Here is a 24,831-nt window from a genome sequence, read left to right as displayed (position 1 = left end):
CAGTATATTCCGCTTAATGGGTCCACCGGTTACTTGGGGCAGCCGCTTAATTGGGGCAGATCTTGAAGAACAGAACCTAATAGAGGAATATCCCTGAGTATTCTCTGCTTAATTGGGACAGCATGCCGCTTTATTGGGTCATGAGTCGGCGACATAGACTCCATACTCGCGACTAAATTAAAATTTTTTGATTTCAGAATACTATTTTTTTATATTTCCCTCCTTTGATTTACTCTTATTTTTCACAAATGTTCCTATTCTTTCCCTATTTTGAAAGCTATTGTTGTTACACTATCCGCAAGAAGATAGGACTTTTCTTTAATAGGACTTAGTAAAAGACATTCATTCAGCGTCGCCCGAGGCTGTGAAAAATATTTTTAACTAAATTGTTATAATTATTAAAAATGATAATAAATTAACTTAACTCGCCGATTTATTAATCAAATTAATAGTTTAATAAACTTATGTTGCATAATAAACATTCTTTAGTCTTTCCATCATTTCAACGCTTGTTTATGCCCATATACAGGATAGTTCGTCTAATTGGGGCAGCCGCTTAATTGGGGCATAGTGCACAAGTCCCGATATGTCCCAATTAACCGGAATCTTCTGTACCTAGTTTTGGGAGTCTGCTGTGTTATCAATTTTGTTACCACATGTTGAGATAGTATTAGTAAAAAGTCGATGGTGAGGAGTGCTCTCTTCTAGTGAGCAAATCTAGCCAAATGTCTAACATTTTAGTCCTTAATAATCTATCAAAGCTCCATCTGGTCTGAAAAGAATGAGCAGCCTGTTGGGCATTGTAGCTAGGGACATCAGGAAAAGCAATCCATTATCAAAGGAGGCATTTATGAGTACAGAGAGTAAATGAGAGGATTGTTATGTAAGAATGTGAAGGAAATGCTAGTGAAGAGTCTGATCTAGTGTAGCACTTTATGGTGCAGAAACATGGTTGTTAGAGATGTGCGAATAGTATCCGCGAATACTCGAATACCTCGAATATTAGAAAGTATTCGATATTCGAGGTTTCGAATAGTTATGCGAAAAGTACCGCCTCGAATATCTCGAATACTTTGAATTTCGCGTCATACACTGTCGCACGTACGTCGTTGGTAGTTGACTCGGAAAAATGTAGATATCTGTAGTCATTTAGTGCTCGCAGCGCCGTTTTACGCAAGTTGACGAATTACATCAAATTCGTGGATTTTAGCGGTGAAAAGAGTTCGACGAGGGGAACCGAAAATGGTCGGGTGAAAAAATCCGAAAATCCCCGATTCCCCCCACCAGGAGAACCTCAGTGCCGTGGGATAGCAACCTTAGGGCATTTCCCACGATCCGCTATCCCCCTCCATTCAGCACTTGCCTCAACCACTCTGACGCTTTCCTCTTCTCCGAAATCAAACAAAAAGTCCCAGCTCGCGCAGGGATCGCATTACGAAGACCCCTGCTCCGAAAAAAATATCGAGTTACGAGAACAATAAAAACGTGTTTCACGCCCTCCCCCCTTTTCTCACCTACTGACCTTTTTCTGGCTACCTGATTCGAAGTTCCCCATTTCTGGAGGTCAACTGCTGTGTGAGTACCGCGGGATACTTACATTAGCGCATTTCCCAAGATCCGGTATCCCTCTCCATTCAGCACTAGCCCCCCTCTGAGGCTTTCCTCTTCTTCGAAAAAAAAGGTCACAGCTCGCGCAGGGATCATATTACGAAGACCTTGGCTTCGAAAAAAATACCAAGTTACACGAGAACAATAGAAACGTGTTTCGGGCCCTCCCTTTTCTCCCCCACTGACCTTTTTTTTTCCTACCAGCTTCGAAGTTCCCCATTTCTGTGGAGGTCAACCGCTGCATGAGTCATCTATTAGCACAAAAGGTGTCTAAGAATGACTTTCGTCAATTGATGTTACACCTTTATTGAATTGAAATATTAGTAATGTGCGCGTAATTTCAAAAAGAATAAGACCAAACACGACGTATTTCTGAGTTTATTTAAGCATTTTACGCAAAGAAATAGGTGTCAAAATACGACGGAGACTTAGCATTCTGGCGAAACACGATATGAGCAGCAAAGCATCTCCGAAGTTGATGAGGTATTTTTTTCCGAAAACATATATCAAGTTACAATTTATCAGTGGTGCTATAAATCTTTATTGTTACAGTCACAGACGAAGGGATATTTTCTCAGAATATTTGTTTTCTCCCTGATAGCAATTCCAATTCATCTTCTTATCTCGTGAGAACTCCGAAAGATGGACTGAAAATAATTGAAGAAAATCCGGTGGAAAAGAGCTTGTATTTTGCTAAATGCCTCAGATTGTCAGCTAGCACTTGGCAGCAGGAGTGGGGGCAAAGCGATGTTAGTTGAATTAATTATATGCCCAATTGTTTCCATAAAATTAAAATATTCATTAATCAGCTAAATTCCTGTTCGAATCATTTAAAGGAAATCAAAATTACTCCCCAAAATCTTGTGTTGCCTGCTGCATGGGCAACCGAGTCAAATAATCCAGCATTCATCATTTAGTATTCGAGGTATTCGAAATTCGAGGTATTCGAATATTCGAGCAATGATTTAATATTCGAATTCGATATTCGAATTCGAGAAATCTGCTATTCGACCCATCTCTAATGGTTGTTCATGAAAGAGAACGAGAAGAGACTGAAAGTGTTTGAAATGTGGGTGTGGAGGTGAAGTGGGAGGGAGAATAAGGAATGACAAGGTGCTGAACATGGTGGACAAGGAGAGAAAGCTGGCTGATGAGATTGGGAGGAGACAGAAGACAGGTTTTGGATAGAGCTAATATGGAGGGGGGGGATAATTCTTGGTTGGCATGGGAGTAGGAGGAAGAAAATATGATTTATATAAAAAATGGAAGGAAGTAGGCCTAACTGTGAATTGAAGAGGGAAGTCCATGATGTGAGGAAAGACCGTGAGGAAAGTCCATGATGTGCCATAATAATTTGCTGTCAACCTACCAAATTCAAACATACCATAACTGGTTGAATATTTTAATAATAATCTTCTATACCATCATAAAATCAAGAATATTAGTTATTCATGAAAGTATAGCGTCTTAATTAGGAATGGCTGATTGATTATTAAATCAGTTGTGCTTTCTGTTTGCTTATGGTGGTTATTTCTTAGCCGAAGCAGGTTTACCTTAATAAGGGGTATGTGATTCTACCTAAATCCACCATATCCTTTTTTAAAACAATATTGCTGGAAAAAGTTCTTTGAATTGCATTGCTAATGCGGAATTAATTTGCCAGATGATCTCTTTATAATGTAAGTTTGCATTTAATTTAATTAATTGATGTTTCTTTTCTCAATATACTATTTTAAAGTGCTTTTTTGTTTTTAGGGAACAAAAAAGCCTGGAACAAGTAAAACCCCTAGTGGAAATGCGGTGAAGAATCACGTGTTGAATCAACTGTCGAAGCTCATGACAACATGCATTATTCTAAGGATAGAGAACTTCACTCTCTACAGAGTAACAACATCTAAGAAGAAGACAAAGCCTAGGGAGTTCATTGCTGGTGAGATAATTTTCTGTTATTTATTAACCTTCCATTGATGGTTTATTTGAAATTCCTGACGGGCGAATGGCTCCTTTTCTACCAAATCTGTGTTGGGTATGCCGTTATGGTTAATGTGCATTGTGTTACACTATAAATGGCTAAAAATTTATCGACTGGCATGTGTAACATGCATTAGGAAATGACCTATAGATTGGGATGACAGGAATATTGGCAATGTAGATATCATATGTTTATGTAATTGTCCCAGCTGAGGTATTTTTTTAAAATCAGTGGATGGAAAAATTTATAATTTAATGATGCACATTTTCTTGCTCAATTGTGGATTCAGTGAAATTAGTTTCTAAAATTTTGCGTCATCCATTTTGAAACCAATCAATTTTCAGCCAAATCATAGCAAATTTTTTTAACAAATTGATGTCCATTATAGTGCCAGTTACCCAGCATTCGATAAACTGATCCTCAGATTTCCCATGTGTCATTCCCTCAATAACTCCCTCATCTCCTTTTTACTCTTTATTACCCTCCCCTTTATTACTCTTTATTACTCCCTTTCTAACCCTACCTGGTCTCCCTTACTGTTATCTCCTACGTTATTTTGCTATCAGCAGTCATTTTCAAGTTAACAAATTTTCTTCATGTGCTTGGATGAAAGGTGTTACTGCATTTTGTCCTTCACAAAGGCTTTTTCTGCAGACTGAACAGTGACTCTAACATCGCTCTTGATGAGTTTAAGACATGGTTAGGTCATGACTAAAAGCATATTCTGCCTGGTGAATAGCATTAGTCAGTTAAAAAGAAGAGATGCGTTTTGTGTTTGAGGTACAGATTCACCTCTCAGTGTTTCTTAAATTCTATTACAATTTTATTTGTGGTGAAATTTCCATTGGAAGTTTCTGGTGCTCAGTTTTTTACCTGAGAACAAGTTTTTTTCTTGTTTCAGGGTATTCTTAAGATTACCTCATAATGAAGAAACTTTTATGTGTTCCTAGTTAAAAATTTTTATTTGTTTTTATTTAAAAAATTGAACAATGAAATGATATGTATGTATTCTTTATCTTTGAGATACCTAGCCTCAGAATCATAGTTGTGTAGACGGAATGCAAATTCTTTGTATAGGCTAACTAAATGCATAACCTGTTAATAGGTTAATTCCATTACCTAATAATAATGGTTGAAAAATGAAACTCATAATGAGAGAAGTCATTAATTTTTTATTTCCTTGGTTTTTAAATGCATTTTAGGAGGTTCTGATACAGATATGTTTTATTTATCTTAAGCATAAGATATTTTAGAATTTTTTTGGGTAGTTTTCTTGTTATAATGAGAACTAGTCCAATTCACAATCCCTATTTCATTTATTGACAGGAAATAATGAACTTTTAGTGGATTATGCGATGAAAGTTACTACCTTATTAAGTACTATTGAAATGGCTATTTTTGTATGAATTTTAATGGAATAACTTCTTTTATTTGCAATGCAGCCATACGGAAAAGGAAACATAGGAAAACAGGTATATCTTATCATTATCCTAAATGAGTAGAGAAACTTTCGTTTGATTGTGGGTGGTTCTTTTGTAGCATGATCACTCAGTGATAATCCTCCTGTATTATGTATTTCAATTCACAACTGTAACAGTAGTGAAAATAGTGGCTTACATACTCTTCTATTGTCTTTGCAATGATTCTGGAACCCATTCACATGTGTTTTTAGTTATTTGTGTACTTCTCTTGAAATATTTGACCTAATTGATCTTGACAATATCGTGAGATTGATCCTAAAATTAAATTTAAACAGAAATCTACCTTTTCCATCGATTCACTTCTCATTATTGGCACTGAGTTTCATTAGTGTTAGAGAACTCAAGGTAATTGATAGCTACTCACTGTAAAGTTATCATTTGTTATCTATATTCACATGGTTGTGTTATGTGCATTATCACAGTGTAGTTCATGTTTTGTCCTTAAAAATGACTTGTTTCCTGGTTTTGTGTTTAGATAGGTGTAGGGAAGTATTTGTGACATTGCCAAATAAAATTTGTGCTTTTATTATTATATTTTACTGAGCATGTACATTTTTGCAAAGTCACACTGTACATTCTAGGTATTCATCATGCAATATATCTATGAATTTTATATTGTGACAGGCAGTCAGTCATTCTGTATCCATTGTGTTCATTTCTCTTACAGGTTATGAGCTATAGGAGTGAAGTTTTGTGCGTTAAATGTGGATTCTTTTTCTTTATATTTCTGTTATAGTTTTAGAATTGTAGTAGTTGATGGAGGAGTGAAAAATTTAAATAGCATAGATTTTTATCCAGTGATTTATATCACACTCATAACCACATCCGTATATATGCAGCTTACACAACAGGATAGATTGGTTCTTCTTTAGGATGCTGTTTGAATATGGGACAATCATAATGGATTCGAAACATGGACTCTTAGCAACATAACCTATGTATATAACTTAGTAAAGCTGCTCTACTCATCAGAAAGAGATAGTGCAGTTGGGTGCGTTTAATGTGGATTCTCTGCCTTTCATATTTTGGTTGTTGTTTTGTAATTTTAGCAGTTGAAGGCCAACACAAAAAACATGTTTTTTTTACTGAGGGAGAAACAACATATCAATGCAAATGTAATATCAAAAAAAGTGCAAAATCATAGGATATTAGAATGGAGCGCATTACTAGTACACTAGGGAGAGCCTGCCTGCAAAGCAGGCTGCATGTCTGCGAGTGTGTATTGGTATTTATTTCTTCAAAAAGGGTGCATAAAATCAGATGGATACTCTTCCCAAACTCTGTGCTACATCAAAATAATGGGAAATTTTATGTTTCAGTGACATTTTTGCTTGACAGCATGCTTTGAAGTGATGGATAGAGATGATTTTTCTGACATTAACATGAATTCAGTTAAATTTTATCATTCTTTCGTATAGTGAGTGCCATTTAATTGAAATTTATTGTACAGATAGTGATTGAGGAAATAGATGTCTATGTTTTGGTTTTATGTACCAATTCTGCTGTCTATGAATTGTGTGTCATTAATTTATGACCTCACTGAAAAAATAAGATGTAAAATAAGTATATAAAATAGTAATAAATAAATTATAATATTAATAATATAAGTATAATAGTATTAATATAAATATAAAATATAATATAATGAATAAAATATAAAAGTAGTAATTGATGGCCATATATTCAGAAATGGGCTCCCATTTTTGGAAATGGTAATTTTTTTTTTGCGTATGAGCAGAGATCTGTGAAATTTGCTAGATGTGATATTGCAAAATAACACAAAATAATATGAAATAATACGAAATCAGTAATTAAAAATGGAATTTCGCATTATATGCAATTTTAGGTGAATTAGTGAAAAAATAACATTAATGAGTGACAATCTTTATAAGGCCTAAGCCTTCATTGTTTAACGCTGCTGACGTTCATTCGATCTATCTCATTACGATTCCAAAGTCAATTGGCATGTTTTGTCTCACACATATTGAATTTGCGTAATAGCGCGCACTGTGGTGATTTCTCCCCCGGAATTTGCCGTTAAATTAATAATAGCCTCTTTCTTCACTTCCCATTTATCAATCCTGAAATTCTCGGAAATGTATAGAATGACGTGATTTCTCTTCTGAAGAATTAGATATTCAGAATCAATAAAGTGCTGAAAGAAATTTAACGGCCGTGAAAGAGCGTAAATATAAGCTCAAGCACCTGGTCACACGTCATAGCCGAGCAGTAATTCTGGTGACTCACCGTGACACAGTAAACAGCGTTATTAGATAACTTGTTTCAGGAAAAACTTAAGTATGGGTCTAACTTAACAATTTTGTCTACTTGAACACGGCCGCTGGCTGGGAACGGAAAGCTGCTTTCAGACGAGACGACTTTCCGCCGGCTGCCATTCTCGGCTTGGCACACAGCGTGGCGAGCGAGTCGTCTCGTCTGAAAGAGGCCTGAATTTCACCCCTTTGTGCCATGTACGGCGGCTGGCGAAAAGTCGTATCGTCAGAAAGCGGCCTCAATGTAGCACTGCCTGCATTTCACGCCATAGACGGCACACCGTTGTGCTGGTGACTGCGGCGGCCATCAACAGTGCCGTGCCATCAACGGTGCAATTTGTCTTGTTTGAAGGCATCCATCAAGACCTACTGTTATTTGAAAGCATGAAGCGCTAGCAGTTGGGGGAAGGGAAGGAAGGAACAGAAAGCGTAGGAGAGGCGGTGCTAATTATTAGCAGACGGATCTTCGGATATTCGGTGCTCCACTGAGCTTCAATGCAAAAAAAATCATTACAACACACCCCCCGTTCAAGTTTATTTGTATCCAATTGTGTTTAGTTATGCGTGCTTCTTTCACGGCCTTTCTTGACCGATTGGCAACAGCTGTAATCTATACTAAGTGTTTGTGACAGCTACTTTCCCTCGGCACCTAGGTGAGGGCTATCAAAAAGAAGACCATGACATGAGAAATTTTGTTCAAAATGTAAGTTATACATTACTTATGGTTATACCATAGCTACCCAGCTCTCAGTTTGAAAACAATGTCATGATTGGTCGTGATTTGCATTTGGACTTTTTAATCACGGCTACAGTGTTATATATCAAACGAAGGAAAGGAATTTTAAAATTCCGAAAACCTAGTATTACTGTTCATACCAGGGCGAGTGAATTCGGCTCAGAAGGATTTTATGTGAAAGACAAAGTATTACTATGTTAATTTTGGGATAAAAGACTTGAATCTGAAAGGCATGACACCTTGTTAAAGCACATCAATAGTGATACACATAAACGTGTGAAAGAAAGGGGACCCACAAAACGACAGCTATCATTTGAACAGACAGTTACTCAATCAAAGAAAGTGAAGGAGGCGAAGGAGGAGTATTTTGTCCCTCTTACAGAAGCCTTTTTGAAAACTGGAATTAGTGTAGAGAAACTTGATAATCAAAAAATTAAGGAAGGGCTCTTGAAGTAAATACATGAAGGGTAGTGGGGATTTGCCATCTGTCGATCATATTTGCCAAGAATACATTCTGATTATAGGGATAAAAAAGCAGGAAGAGCTTAAATATTGTGTTTTTGGTCTAAATTAATACAATGAAACTGAAAACAAATTTCAGTGCTATTTGATCAATTTTTGCTCAAGTCGTCCTCTCAAAGACAGTCAAGTGAGGTATTCACAGTGCCCCATTTCTAGCTCACTCATTAATATTAAAGTTTGAACCATTAATATACATATGTACCTTGAACCATTTCCTTCATTTGGTTTTATGAAAAAATTTTTACTGTTGAAATTGTATTTAATTTGACATAAAATGCAAATGCAAAAGTATAAGCAATCGTGAAATTTGCACCAAAAAACAATAAAACACCTAGAAATGTGCAAAATTTTTAACTATTTAATAACACTGCCAAGATTTTCTATAACACCGAAATCACATAGTTTTAAAACGAATTTTAGCAAAAAATAAAACGGCTTTCACGGATCTCTACCTATAAGTTATTTATTACAGTAGAAAATTACTTAGAATTCGTTTTACTTATAATGAAATATTATTTGTATAACAGGAGGTGTATTGAATTACTGTGTTACGAAGTTTCACTATTTTGTATGAACAGTTTTCTGTAGTACCAACAAAATTTAAAGGTTAACATGCCGGAAAGTTTTGTGATTACAACATTAAGCTTGGTGAAAGCATTACCTTTTTTGGGCCCTCTTGAAATTTCGTGGTATCTATATTTTCCCTCGTGGTATAATTTCAATCAATGTTTAAATTTTCATCTTTTCAATCTGTGGTTGAGTCTTGGAATTGGGCTGCCAAAGGAACTGATAAGATTTGTACATAATTTATTTTGTAGACAATAGTTTCATTAATTTGCCAATACTTCTTTGGGACCGTGTTTTGTAGCTTTTACTTTGGTGACTTCTGTGAAGGCTATTTACTTTTATGACTCCTATCTAACTTGTCCATACTTTCTATGTCTTACTGGTGGTCTGTAATTTTTTTTCTGACTTAAATCTATTCCTTTTTTCTGAGCTGAAGGTGAAATATAGAGACCTGAATTTGGTAAAGTGTGTACCTCTTATCTTGGGAAACCTGGTATTAGCATCGAAGCTAGGAATCATAGTCTGTGTTCTCATTAACGTAGTGAATGTCTTTTACTGAAAGTATATTTTAAAAATTTCATTGCAAGCATATGCTTCATTCAGTAATGGAAACATCTGTTCTTAGAAAGAAACTTCATAAGAAGTGGTTTCTTACAAGTACTTACCCATAAAATGCTTTATAAGATTTTATTAAGACCATTAACTTTAAATTGAATGTAGATATATCACATCAAGTTTGTTTGATACTCCTTCAGAATTTGTATGTTAACTTCCTGTGAGTGTTTATCCTTTTTTATATCTTTCTTCATGTCTCAGATATTTTCCACTGCTGTTCACTTCTTAATAAGTTGAGTTTTTTTCATCTGAAGAGAAGTTAACAGGAAATAACTATCTAAGTGTAGAAGTGATAAGAGTGGCTATTATATCAAATGGAATACATATTTGAGGAATGATAATATTTATGTCATGGCTTTCATCCACATTTCTGAGATTGTTTCTTTTGAATACATGTTTTGCAAGCCCAGTATATATTTTTACTTCATGTTGGGGTTTTCTTTCTTAAATGGAATATTCCTTGGAACAGTAAATATTTTAGCACTGTACATACATTATTTATTTTCAAAAATTTGAGATTCACTATCCAACAACTTTCTTACTTTTATATAGGTGATAAGGAACGATACTTATTACCAAAGGAAGACAATATCGTCCATGCTGAATTTACTTATTATTATTACCCAGGGGATTTGCCCTATCCTTGTAAGTATGTTAGGTACTGTTTGGTTTTTATGAGCCAAGGATCATTGATTTTTCTCCAAAGTTTTATCTGTTTGATTAAAATGATAATTTGTGTTTTCAGTGCCTCCACCAAAGTTTTTTGTACAGATGTTTCCAATTCAAGTAAACTTTGATATAAACAGCATTTTGTGGGTCAACTCATTTGCTCTGAATTTGATTCAGTCCTTGTCCTCCCTGAGTGATGAAATTCCACCAGCCCCTTACATAGATATCAAGATTGAAGCAATACATCCCAGAGTGAGTCTTTTTTTCTTTTCTTTTGACAATTTTCTCTTTTTCTGAAGCAATTTTTTTTATCATATCCTTAATGATTTGGGTTATTGCTAATGTTAGTGTAATTTTAATCAGGTGTGCTTTATGCTTCATGTAGAAATATTTGCAAGATTGCTTTAATGGAAATGCAAGTTTGGCTGAGTTTCTGCAGAATTTAACTACTAATTCTGTGGTTATATATATTATGATTTACTGCATTTTATTCGTATTTGAAATGCCTGTTTTGTTCACAAAGCTTTTATTTTAGAAATTCCATTTGGCAATTTTGTATGTCAACCGTTGATCATAATCATGTTCTGTATGATTTTGGTAAAGTTTCTTTGAAAATGTTTCATATAAGTGTTTTTTTCATAAAACTTTTTGGTAGCCTTTGCTCAAAGGCATAATTAGAATATTTTAACTGGATATTTCATGTCCATGAAAAAAACTGAGTATCCTAGGTTTTCTATAGAATGCTTCTTAAATTATGCATGGAATTTTTGGTCTAAAAACGTTTTGAGAGTAATTTACAAAAATATTGCCATGAACTGTCAACTGCCTTTGCATATTTTTAATATTCAAATACTAGTACATATCATGATTTTTTAAATTAGTTGGGGGAGTTTATACTGTAAGACAATGCTATAATATGAAATATGCTGTATCATTCATCTAAGTGAAATCATTGAAGTGGATATACCTCTGTAAAAATGCATTTTCACATATCTAGAGTGATAATTTCTGATTAAATGCAAATGCCTGTGTCTGAGAAAGTTAACCTTACCTTACCTTTGTTGTGCTGAATGTGTTTCTGTGATGCGTTTTCATGTCTTGTTGTGTTATTCTAGTTCTGGATGTATTTGCATGTTTACTATTTAGTCCTTATCAGCACTGCAACATTTTAGTCTTTTTTGCTGTCATGTCATGTTTGCTGTAGTGCCCTCTTATATTTAACATTAGGTTCCGTAATTAAAAAAATATTCAAGTTTTTCTAACCATTCTAATTTTACATAGCAAAATTTTTGGCTGCCTATTGAATGTACATATTTTAATTTTATGGTTTTAATTTGTGTAAATATCTTGGTAATGAGACAATTTGTACTTTAATGAAGTTCATTTCAAATAAGTTCAACGGATTCAGGCTTCAATTGCTGGAAGTTAGACTTATTTAAATAAATAAAAGATCGTAGCACTTTTCCACAAAATTTTTTTACTTCATACAACGTGTTTCGGTTCACTGAGCCATCATCTGGTACAAGATGATGGCCAAAACGCGTTGTACGAAGTAAAAAATTTTGTGGAAAAGTGCTACGATCTTTTATTTATTTAAACTTTCATTTCATCTCGTGTGTCATCAACTCAAATTTTTAGTGCAAAAATATCCTTTTTCCTGATGAGGATGAGCCTTGTAATGAAGGAACTGCTATGGAGGAATTTAAATTTGAGGCATGATATAACTATGCGATGGTGTTGGAAAAAGTTTTATTGCGATACAATGGCATGATAAGTTTGCATAGGCACGTAATTTGGAGTATTGTGATTCAGAATGAATGTTATTTAACAATGAGTTTATTGAAACTAGCCATGGAGTGAACGATATGGGAAAGAAGCTAGAGTCAAACTTGACCTTGGCAGGAGAGGCTCTTTATCACCATATAATGACTTTGCTTTCCTTGATTTGTTCTATATATTACCCGTTGCGGCTAAATTTAGCTTTTTGTGCATTATAATGGCTAAAAATTCTTATGTTTCTATGGTTGAATGATATGTTTCCTCAATATTGTAAATCATAAATAGTTTTATAGTTCTCCACATAAGTTATTAATCTAAGTATACTCACTTCTTTTTTCCCAAAGTCTCTGGTCGAGAAGTAGTGGGAATGGTACTATATTTGTGTTTAAGTCCAAAATTGAATTCTCATAAATGGGGGGATGAGAGGGAGGACCATGTATTTCCTGATAATTATGGTATTCATGTGTAGTAAAGTTGAGTGACAAGTATCTTATCTAATTGTTGATTTTTACATCCATTACAGTTGATTCTTGAAAGTAGAACTGAGCATCTAAGTCAGCGGGATCGGCCAAAAGCACTCCACTTTCAAACATCACGTGCTCTGATCACAAACATGCGTTCTCCAGAGCTTGGTTCCCTAGCTGACTTATCTATATGTTTGAATGCCTTCCAAGAAGGGAGACTATTTTTTGGAGGATCAACATTTCCATCACAAAATTCTGACTTTCAGGTTGTCATTGACAAATTTTTGTCGCATCTAAATGGTAAGGATATGCTTAATTCATTTAATTTTAAAGAGCTTGTTTTCACTCATGCCTCTTATTTTTTGTGTTTATTCCTCTTTTTTGTCATGTGGGAGACATTGGATGGGAGAACTTATTACATACTTACAGTAAAACTTCAATTTTGCACTTTGATTTTATGTCAAGTCTTGATTTCACTCAGCAACGCTCAAGTCCAGCCAGAAAGCATAGGAAATTACTATTGTGAAATTTCCATTTTTTCTCTTTTCCTGATTTTATGTAGGGTTTTTGATTTTGCTCATCATAACCTTAGCCTCAAAGAGCCAACTAATCTTGATTTTATGCACTTTTCTACAGATTTCGTACAGAGTAACCTCAGTCTTAAGGAGAATACCCATCTCAGTTTCACCTATATTTTTTCAAGTTTCTCAAGGAGTTACTAATGCCTAATTACTAATACAGTTGGATTTAAGGAATTAAATCAAAGCATAGGTATCGCATTACAATGAGTAGTATTGAACACATCTAGATCTTGGTGAAGGAGCTTTTCATTTACAAACCTCCAAATCATGTTCGCATGTAAGTAATTTCCCTGCTCCATGTTGTGATTGCATATGATTACATACTCTTGAAGTATCTGGAGTAGTCGGGACTCCAGAGTCATCAGAGCCGGTAATAGTTCATATAGTTTCTGCTAGATGGTAATGATGTAAGAAGCTTTCGAGTCAATCTAAGCTCAACTTTTCTTCTTTGTCCTGGGAATGATATGGCTCTATATCATTGTGTTCATGGCCAGAGTATCAATAATTGCTGTCAAGGGTTGGAAAATCTGAAATCCCCATTGGAGTAATATGAAGTTATGTTCTTTTATCATCTGATTGAGTTGTGAAAAAGGAACGCAAGAATCGTTAACATGATGCCATGCGGTTGAGCATGAAACTTAATAACTGATATGCCTGTGCTTAAATTAGGTCTGGCCTAATGTTCCACTGCACCCCTTTTCCTGCCATTATAGAAGCCAGTGGCAAGGACATGGCTCGATCTAATTATTACTCATCACCGCAGCCTCTCAGTATATTTTCACAAATTGAAGGATCTTGTGTAGTGAATTAGCAATGTAAAGTGGATTGATTGCATTGAGAAAGTTTGATGATGATGAGAAGTTCTCTGTTGTATTTCTTGTGATTCATGTCATGAAAAATATTGTTGTTTTTGCATTTTTTGTAATAATTTGTTTCAAAATAATTTTTCCATTTGTGCATGTGCAGGTAAGGACCATCTACGGGAAGCGCCCCGGCTTCCAGGCAACTCAATTCCAGAAACGGACAAGAAAGTCTCTCGTGAAATGCTCTGGATTGAAGCTAAAGATGTGTGGTATATCACCTGTGAACCTGTGTGGGCAGAATTCCATGGAGCGAGTGCAGTTGGAGGGAAAACTGTGCCATTATTTGATGCCTTTCCTCTTCGAGTGTGGGCATATTTACGACCACCCACCGAAACCCCCTCCTCTCACGATCCTCGTGTGGCAGACATTCATGTACTAGCACACATCTCTGCCTTGGTCAGCGTGCAGCTAAACCACTATCAGTACCTCTTTCTACTACGCATCTCGGATGATATCAGAGAAGCATTATCATACCTATCCCTTGACTCTGACACCATAGCTACAAAACAGAAGTTATCTGGAAAGCCAGTTTTAAAGGGATCTCTGGTTGTTGGAGCCATTCTTCCTCAAGTGGAAGTTAGCTTAGTGATGCCATCCCAAACCCCAGGGAGGGAGGAAGATGACTCTGATGCGGGCTCCTCAGTTGTGACTGGTGAGGGTCGAGTAGCTCTTCCTCCATTACCAATTGAACCACAATTAGAACATAATTTGGATGTTAGGCATGACAGTATTCCTGCAAGTGATTCGGCCTCACCACTCTCAGAAGATCCTGGCCCAGAGCTCCACTGGGCCACAGACTTTCCAGAGGTAGTTGGACCACGAGCTAATGGTGATGCAGCCGGACCGTCAAGGGATTGGGTGGACGTGAAAAATCGTCAGTCAATTGATCGGAAACAGCTTCCATTGGGGCCAAACAGCAACCCAGGTGCGAATGTCAGTTCAGGGTTTAATTTCATGAGGAAAGGGCTAACAAACTTGGTGACGTCATTTGATTCAGCCTTCACTATTAGGCCAACCACTGGGACTGAGGATTCAAGTGATACGGTGTCCATGAGAAGTGATGCCAGCTCAGAGGACAGTGAAATGTATGCTTTTGTGAACTTAGAAGTCCAGGAATCCAGTGCTGATGCCATTTTTAGGGTTTACGCCAGAACTGCACCGAGTGTACCAATCCCTCCTGTGGAAATGGCTAGTGAAGTGACGGAAGAGGATGCGGAGGAGACATCATCATCAACGAATCATTCATTACGTAGTCTTTGCAAAAGGAAAGATCTGGTAAGTTAGTTTTCACTTGTTTAGAATTGATGGATGTTACCCTTATGATACAGTTCTTTATTTGCTGATGAATTTCAGGTCAATGTGAAGACTGCTGTAGCAAATATATGTAGCATATTTTTGATATTTTATTTCATTTAATTAAAATCTTAGTATTTTATCTAATAATAATAATAATAATTTATTTGTCCGGCGATTTGTTCTCACAAATATAGGACACGTCAATTATGGTACAAAAATACACAGATACAAAAAAACTACAAGGTATTACCATACATCATGTAAAAAGCAAGGTGTTATGGATGAAGAAAATCATCCACAGAATAAAATAACTTTTTCAAAAGAAACTCACGAAGCTTTGATTTGAAGAGATATATGTTTTTGACTCCCTTCACTTCTGGTGGGAGTTTGTTAAATAGCAGTAGGCCCATGTGCCAAGGTGCATAACTTGAGTTCTTGGTTCTTGTAAATGTTTGATGGAGGCTTGTAGAACTCCTTGTATAATGACAGTGGTAATCACTATTTGTTGCATAATTCGAAAGATTCTTTTTTGCACAGACAATTACAGCATACATATATACACAGGGGAGAGGTAAAATGTTGAATTTCTTAAAAAGAGGGCGACATGGAGCATAAACAGGCACCTTGCCGATAATACGGAGTATCCTCTTTTGAATTCTGAAGATTATTTTGGAATTGGGTCTAGGGCCCCAGAAGAGTATACTTAGGTTTATTCACTGCATTCGTGCATCAAGTGAAAAGTATAAATTATTCCCCTTGCATTTTTAAAGGCAGTGAAAAAACTGGAGAATGACTGCCATGTTGAGCCAAGTCCAGATCAAAAACTGAATTTCAGTTTTGACAGTAAGAGACACTACCAGTGTTAATTATTTTCTGTTTATGTGTATTTATCTTTGAATTTAGTGCCTCCTCTGAGGGAGAAAATTAATGAGGGAAGTATATTCGAACACAAATTACTTGGGTGACTTTTAAGGCAATCTGAACATCACCGTCAAGGTGCTTATGTAATTATTTGCTGTATTATCATTTTTGAAATCTAATGAAGATGTTTTAATTGATGATTAGAAACCAGTATCTTGGTATTTCTGTCATGCTTAGCCTGCAACTCATAGATTTCAAATGAATGATTTCAAGAATGTGAAGCATGCCCATTGCAGTAATGAGGAAATAAGAAAAACCATCACCATCAAATTTGGCCATAATCCATAATGAGAATGCCGATGAAACCCAAAAAACAATACTGTGGTTTTCTATTGATTGGATGAATTCTGTATGATGAGTTGTGATGTTTTAACATAATTTTTCAAAAGTTGTGTATGCAGAATTTATGAATATCATCAGAGTAATCGAAACTATATAAGAGCAATGACTTTACTAGATTATCAGGCAAAAATTTTTCTTTATCCATATTGAATTTCACAACAATATATGTGCTTCGTAATTTTTGGGTACCTTGAGTTTTTTCTTGCTTAGGTTTTACTGCATGTATATAATTATTTAATAATTATAAATACATATATAAATAATTAATAAATAAATTTTACTTACTAGTTTTGAAAGCTGCCGGGGCTTTGCAATTTACTGTTTTGAAGTTATGAATTTTATTCTATATTCCCTCTCTAATGTGAACCTGATTCTTTTTTATATATGTACTCTAAAGCCCCAAAGCAGAACAACCAGAAACAGAGCGATATTGTCGCCGAAAGGAAACAAGACCTGCAGAAATATCGTCCACAATGTAGGTACAAGAAAAATGAATCAGAATAATATAGAAATGTTTGTGACTAAAAATTAAAGTAAGTTGGGATGTGAGGCTAGTTGGAATTCACCGTAGTCTCAGATAATTTCTGGAAACAGGAGGTAGAGTTGTGCAGTTCTGCACCACATGTGTGTGCCTGCTGAAAGATTTAGTTTTTGATGAAGGTGTTCCAGAAAAATTAAAAAAAACATTCTGCTTTGGGGCCTATGGTTGATGACTTGTTCTTGTAATCATCCCGATCACTTGCTTTTCCCAGTGGAAATTGGCTGTATGGTTGCATGGAGTAGGAATACTCTGGTGTGGTATTTAATTATGTACATGTTGTTTTGTATAATTATAATATGCTGATTTTTTTATGTTTTATGTATTGATTCTCTTGGTTTGAGTTATAATAGCTCACCTGAGTGCTGAATGCATCACATATGATTAACACCTGCACCAATTCTTTTTGGATTCCTATGTTAATTTTTTAACCCTTTTATGGTAACAGCCCATTTCAGGTGGGATGTGCGAAGATTGCCGAGACTATTTTCTGAAATTTGCTGGATTTCAAAATTTAAATTATTTCAGTTATTTAATTTTAGTTATTAAATACATATGTATGCAGAGAAATAAATCACATCCTTATAAATGAGACAGCAGCCATTGAAAAGGCCTCAGTCTTGAGACAAAAAAAGTAATAAAAGTTGGGCTTCTACTGAAGTGCATTTATCGGCCCAATGCAGTTTTCACACCTCCAGCAAGGGCCAATGTATCATGCAATAAGAGGGTTAAATCACAAATATAGATGTAGAAATTCAAAGTTTAATTGGTAAAAACTAGAAAATTATGTAGTCCATTCTAAATGGACTCCAAATGGGTATTAGATGGAGGAAGTAAAAAAAATTTTATTTCCCTTGGCCAAACTCAAATATTTCATGTAATATGCTTAGTGGTACTAAGCATGAAGGTAAAAAATTCAAATTATTAAGATGAATATTTTGCTTTTTTGGGTTCCAAAACGTTTTTCAATCAATGATCATTTGAATTTATTTTTTATGGAATATATATTTATGAACATTATCTGGTTTTTCTTAGAATATGGTAAAAAAATAAGTATTTTTGATGTCGATTTCTTCCTGATAAATGTAACGATAAAAATTGTAAACTAGCAAAAACAGCCTTTTTGAAAGTACCCGTTATTTGTTCTTTAAGCTTTATTTGATTCAATTTCAATGTTTTACATGATTCGTTTTGATTTAATTCAGAAAATTTTAGACGATTCTGATTTAGTTAAATTCAAAATAAAAATTCACGGTTTACACCACTCTATTCCGTGTACTTTTTCGGCTCATAGTTTCCTTGGGTTGATTTTTGTTTTAGGTTTCCATGACTACATTCAAGTTACGGAAAGTGGAGTTCATCCAGCAGTCTGAGGGCTTTGTGTCATCCATGAAAATTCAAGTTGGCAGCATCGTTTCTGAAGAATGTGGGTCAATCCCATGGGATGAGTTCCAGGTATTTTTCATGCTCATTAATGAAATGCCTCCTCCTTCATTTTGGTCATTACTGGTACCTAACACAGTATATGGGACCCTTATTCAGTTCATTATTTCCTCAGCTGAAAGGAGCTTTTCTGCCATTGCTACTTGTTGTCTTTTATCCCTGCGTCAAGGGCCTTATATTGGCTTCTTGGGAGTGGCCGCTTTATAGTTCATCAATTAACCAAACTCGTTTATAATTGAGTGTTATGTTGTTCTTAGTGAAGCAGTGAATAACTCAAGCTCAAGGGAATGATAGAAGAGGAAATTTTCTGCTGTCGATTGACAATTATAATTTTAATATCTGTGTTAAATGAATAGAAACCTTTTTCACAATAGAGTTTTTTACTTATTTCATATGTATGCACATGTATGACATCTGCAAATTTAGGAAATTATTATCTCTGGCTTGGGTAATGAAGATCCTGGGCGAGGCTAGATTTTCCATGCTCTTTTGGATGAGGGGAGTGGAACTGCTGTTTAACTGTATTGCGGCAGCTAACTACCCATAAGAAGAATTCTAGTGGAACATTTAAAATGTAAGACAAAATTCTCTTTACACCAGCGGCCCAGTTTCCCTGGGGCATGAAACTTTAAGGCCAAGAAATTGGAGTAAATCAAAAGGTTGAGATTTATTTTTAAGTGAAGATGTCACACAAGGGATATTTTCTAGGGTTGGCCGCATTAAGATGCTATTAAGGGAGAGAATCAAAGCTGTTCATCAGTCTTTCATGTGGGGAATATGCAAAGTAGGCTCATTTTTTTGTTATCTGATTGAATAAATGGTCACTCTTATGCTTTTCGTTGGATTGAAATTGGTCTCTTTGTTTAGATGATAGAGCTCCTCAAACCAGGTGTCTTGCTTTTTTCTACAGACAGTAGATATATCCCTTTGATGCAATAATAGTTGATTGGAATGCATTGGTTAAATGTAATGTGTAGGGTTAGAAAAAAATGATTTTTTTTCAATATGCAATGATGGATAGTTCATTTTCAGGATGTTCAAAATAATGTGTAATGGGCATCATCATTTTATGGTTCCAAGAGGTGGTAGTATAATTTTAGGGAGATCAGCAGTACATCTGAAAAAATTTTCCAGTAAAATTAACCTAATTTTCCATACTCTGTCTAAGGAGACTCCATGATGAATTTTCCTTTCATTGGACTTCCTGATACTGTTTGTGCATTCTTTTCCTATATGGAACTAAAATATTGATTGTACGCTTATCTTGACTACTGTCATCATTTTTTTGTGACTCATTTTAAATTATTTTTTCTGTGGTTATGCACTTCTTTTCTTGGAAAACTTGATCCTTTACTTATCCCTGTCTTGAACCTAAAGTCTGTGTTGAGCCGTTAGTGGTACATAAGTCAGCTGAAACTTGTGACATTAATCATCCCATTTTGTGAAATATGCCACAGATTCATAATTTGATTAGGGTGGGGCCTAGTAACTTTTTCTGACAATAACAGTGATGTCATGAGGATTTTATATGCTTGTCTTTGTCATGTTTCATTGGTAAATGTTGATGGTCGAGTGATGAGAAATTTATATGTTATGACTTTGCTTATGCTTTACTTTAATTTATTACTTTGGTCATGATGACATGCGTACCATAATGATTTACATGCTCTGTGATTGATGCTGGGGACAATTAATGTGGAAAATCTGCTAGAAAGGATTACCTGTTATTGTTAGAAGTTTTTGAGTTTTCATCTTGGTATCTTTTCACATTGGATATAACGAGTTCTTATGTAGTGAGTGATTTTCCAGGAATTATCAGAATTTGAGGTACATTTTAGACTTCTAGTGTATATCCAAAAATGGAGTGTTAGAGAATAGATGTCCCTGGACTAGTGATCTCCTCAGTAGATATGTCATGGGCCGTGGCCCCCAGGAAAAAAGTTTCTGGAGGAGTACAAGCAAATTGAGGTTTGCACATCAAAGCAGTGCTTGCCTATAAAATATGGTTAGCAGAGGGAGTATGTTACAGCCATGCTCTGGCTTTTAAAACTGAGTATCTTCCATGAAAATTGAGTGAAACATCTAAAATTGTGAGGGGATTAAACATGTCTAAATGATTTTAAATTATCAAATCCAAATCTAAATTGTATTGATCGTTTCTATTATGTTGTTACCTTACTGTTGCGGATTGAACACCAGTCATTGAGACTCAAATGTGTTATGGCAAAAACTGTGTAAAGCAAATTTTTATATAGCGAGGAGTACCTGTATTGTCTTATACTTAACACAGCTTAGGTAAATGAGCTGCAATTTGCGTACGAGACTTATAAGGAAAAATTAATATGGTGTGTGACTGCTTTCATCTCTTGATTCCTTTGAAAATCATCCACATTTTTAAGGCTTTGCCATATAATGCAAAAGTGAAGATAATTTGAGCATCAACTAATATGGTTATTCTGTATTGTAAAAGCAAATTATGCAATTAAATTCTTGTGGCTTTTAGAATGATCTTAGTCATAGCTCATTCTATTGCAAGAGGAAGTAATATAAGATGTTTCATACAAGCAGGTGGCCGTGAGTTTGTGCAAGGTTCCACTGAATTGTAACTACATGTGTGTGAGAATCTATCTTCCCTTGAGTCTGTGAGCTTGAGCTTTACTATTTTCAATGTAATCCTCTGCTGTTCATGTGGAAAAATGATATGCATTTTAGCTTTTTCAGTTTTATGGCATTCCCAACTTATCAAACATTTCTCTTCCTGGGTAATTTTTAATGGAAAATTATCTTACATCTCTTTGTCTTCAACTTTTTCACAAATCAGTACTTTATGCCTATTTCTTCTCTTGTTCTGTCACACTTTTTGGCTTCTTTAAACAATTTAATTTAACACTGCAAAAGAAAAATTGCTATACTTACTTGGCAATATGGAAATACATTAATGAGACAGTTAATGCTAATAAATATTATTTAGTTGTGGATCATGATCAATCTTTGTACCATCCAAAGACTTCCACGTAACTTAATTTCCTTCGTGTGATTGGACTAAAAAGCACTTCAGTATATTTCCTATTTTTTGATAGTTACAAACTTATCTTTTTAACCTATTGTGCATACATATGTTTCTAGTGAGGTACCTCTATGTACATGTATTTTGTTAGTTTACTAATCAAGCAATTTATTCGTTATGGCTACTTTTTTTATTAATGTACAATAAATTTCATTAAGCTTCTAAATTATTAAATATGCTTTTAAGACAGTATAAAATTTAGAGGACTCTGTAAGTCATGATTTCATTTATTTATGTTTTTAAATATAGCGAGATAACAGCAGTAAGTCCTGATTTATAATATATAATAATGCTACAGAGTCAATTTTTATCTCATTGTTACAGCAACTGAATTATTTGTTACATTGTGAATGAAAATTAAAAAAGAATATTGTATACATATTAAATGTCATGAAGGTGATAAGGTACATGGCCCATCCAGTACTAGTTAGCTTGCGTTCATTTTACTTACTCCAATGCTCTTCAGGTATATCTGTTAGTTTTGATGTCTTGATTGCTGCCATTGTGCTGATCTGTTAGCTTGTGACCACAAATATGCTGCCATCAGCTCTATGTTTCATGCTTGGGAACAAGCGTGGGTCTCTCTATAAATGCAACACAATGTTTTTTTAATGTCACTAAGTATTGCGCTTTTTGTTTTAGTCTGTCACATCTGGTGACGGTGAATTATATATGCAATTGTATTCCTATTCATTACTGTTGACTGGATGAACCTTTTCATTCTGGTTATGTTGACAAAATAGCAACTTAAGGGTCACCTATGCTATCCAGCTGATTATTCATAAACTATGCATTATGATTTTATTTTATGTATTATTAAGCCTTTCCCAATACAATCAACACTAGTCAGAAAAACAAACCCTTTCTATTTCATTTTTTTAATAAATTTACAAAATCTTAAGCTTTTTCTTGGAACTCAACCTCTTAATACTTGAAGATGTCATTGGGAAAATTTAGGATCTTTCTGTCTCCTTACCTAATACCATCAGAGAAGAGTTCGTGCTTTTAAAATATACTCTGACTTTTATGTGAACTGTGAAAAACTCTCAAAATTTAAAATTTCATTGATGGTTCATCTCTAATCAGTAAATTTTAGCAGTACCATTAGCTTACTATATTTTTCAATATCTTCTGACATTCTATACTTTTCTCTGTGAGAAGTCACAGAGCCAAAATGCAATCTCCTGTATCTCTCCTTTTCTGGCAGTGAATTTTTTTTCAACAAAGAACTCCTCTTCCTCAATTTTAATTGTTTTTTTGCAATTATTGTAACTTTGATGTTCATTGAAGTTAGTTTAAAGCATTGTGTACAATGCCTTTTGCTTGATTTCTTTTTTGTGAAATTTCTGATGAGCTGTTTTCATTTCTTTGTTACCTTTAGCCTTATTGCAGTTGACCCGGCATTAATTATTTTTCCTATCTAGTCTCTGGTGAGCCTTCATGGAACTTATCCATATTGAATCAAACACTCTAAACTTTGTTATCTTTTAAGTTCTTCTGTGTCAAACCATGATTTAATTTTATGATTAGTGTAAGATAATTTGGATAACTTATAGCACACATGTTTGCAGGATCAAATTATTTGGGGCTTAAAGATTATAGGTAGGATTCAATGATGATTTAGCATTTGTTAACCCTTGAAATTCATAGTGTTATATTAACTCAATTTCTCTCTTCAGCTTGGCTCGTGGCCTGTGTTTCTTTGATCTATTTATGAAAATTTTTCTCTTTACTCTTCTTCCTAGCCTGCAGTATCTCCTATATCTATGCTTTCATTATCTCCTTGCTTCTAATCAAATACAGCAGACTCCTGATTATCCGGTTGCGGTTTATCCTTGTTGGGGCTTATCCGTGCATGAGTTTTACACTTCTTTGTTGCTTTCCGCGATCTTTATAAAAAAAATTAATCGGACGCAAAAGCACTGGGATATTTCCATTTTGATGCAAGACTACACCGGGATTACTATTTTCATTGGAATCCTCCTCTTAAAAGGGAATTATTTTGTTTACTTTTTGACAAGGAATTTTCCATCTGGACGTCTCTAGCTCTAGCATGCAGACGATGATCAGCAGTGGGAAAAAACTCTTGATTAATTTTAGAAGATTCTTCAATGGCTAACTTATCGCAAATTAAGAGAATTGTTGTCTACGATCTTTAATTTTACATTTTATATCGCAAATGTGCAATGCACCACGAATTCGATTGGATTCGCCCCAAAGGAACTGGAGATTTCGTCTGCACTCGCAGGCTCCGTGATCTCGCAGTCACGGTTGCATGGTTTTCGGAAACCAAGTGTTTGCATGGAACATTATGATTACGAGTGCAATCAAGTTATCGCCCCTAAAAAGATCGCGGTTGGGAAAAGAAAACTCGTAATGATTCCGGAGAGCAATCTTAAATAACAGGTAATGTGCGTGAATAATATCAGATTGTTTGATTTACATAAATTATGAAAATTGCAAGAATTTAAAGTGAAAGTTTGGTTTATTCGTATTCTCTGATTGTTCGTGCTGCCTCTCCCCATCATTAGCCCAGATAATTGGGAGTACACTGTACTTAATCCTCTGGCTGTGCCTCATTGTTAAAAGTTATTACTCCTTACTTGCTATTCCTTAACTTTTTGTCCCTTCCCTTTCATTTTACTAAATTCAGTGTTGTTTCATGTTTGAAATTATGCCTGTTTCTCAGTTCAGGTTCTTGCCTAATGAGTACAAAAGCAGTTACCCATCAAAATATTATAATTCGTAATATCCTTACTTAAGATTCTTGCCATCACCTTTCTCCAATGTATTGGTGCCTTAATGATTCTTGAAGTAAAGTTCAAAGTATACCGGGACTGGCCGCGGTGATAACTTTTTACGGGAGTCACCCGCAATGCACAATCGTGCGAAAGATCCACAGAGAAAAAATCATTCGCCTTGACCGGGATTCGAATCCGGATCCCCCAATTTCCGGTCGAGTGCTTTAGCCAGTTAAGCTACCGTGGCGTCATTCTTCCCTGTGGATATTTTCGGACACTACCGGACAAGATGTTGCTCGACTGCAGAGCATATGATTCCACAAGCAGTCCAAATCGTGCGCACAGCGCCACAG

The 24,831-nt window shown here is 35.2% G+C and overlaps 1 protein-coding gene across 10 annotated transcripts in view; it reads left to right on the top strand.

Moving 5' to 3' along the window:
- LOC124161877 (UHRF1-binding protein 1-like) overlaps nt 1-24,831 on the top strand; it is a 61,654-nt gene that overhangs the window by 13,381 nt on the left and 23,442 nt on the right. For 5 of the 10 annotated variants that reach the window (XM_046538122.1, XM_046538119.1, XM_046538118.1 and 2 more), the window contains exons 7-14: nt 3,364-3,538; nt 5,023-5,052; nt 10,327-10,419; nt 10,520-10,695; nt 12,746-12,986; nt 14,234-15,405; nt 17,087-17,164; nt 18,548-18,682. In XM_046538122.1, the coding sequence (XP_046394078.1) occupies nt 3,364-3,538; nt 5,023-5,052; nt 10,327-10,419; nt 10,520-10,695; nt 12,746-12,986; nt 14,234-15,405; nt 17,087-17,164; nt 18,548-18,682 (2,100 nt within the window). The remainder of the gene's footprint in view (nt 1-3,363; nt 3,539-5,022; nt 5,053-10,326; nt 10,420-10,519; nt 10,696-12,745; nt 12,987-14,233; nt 15,406-17,086; nt 17,165-18,547; nt 18,683-24,831) is intronic. The other 5 variants (XM_046538125.1, XM_046538124.1, XM_046538123.1 and 2 more) reach the window with 3 other exon arrangements.

The sequence above is a fragment of the Ischnura elegans genome, chromosome 7 (assembly GCF_921293095.1).
Source record: "Ischnura elegans chromosome 7, ioIscEleg1.1, whole genome shotgun sequence".
Taxonomy (NCBI): domain Eukaryota; kingdom Metazoa; phylum Arthropoda; class Insecta; order Odonata; family Coenagrionidae; genus Ischnura; species Ischnura elegans.
The sequence above is the reverse complement of the archived record's forward strand: the minus strand, read 5'-3'. Positions and strand labels throughout refer to the sequence as shown.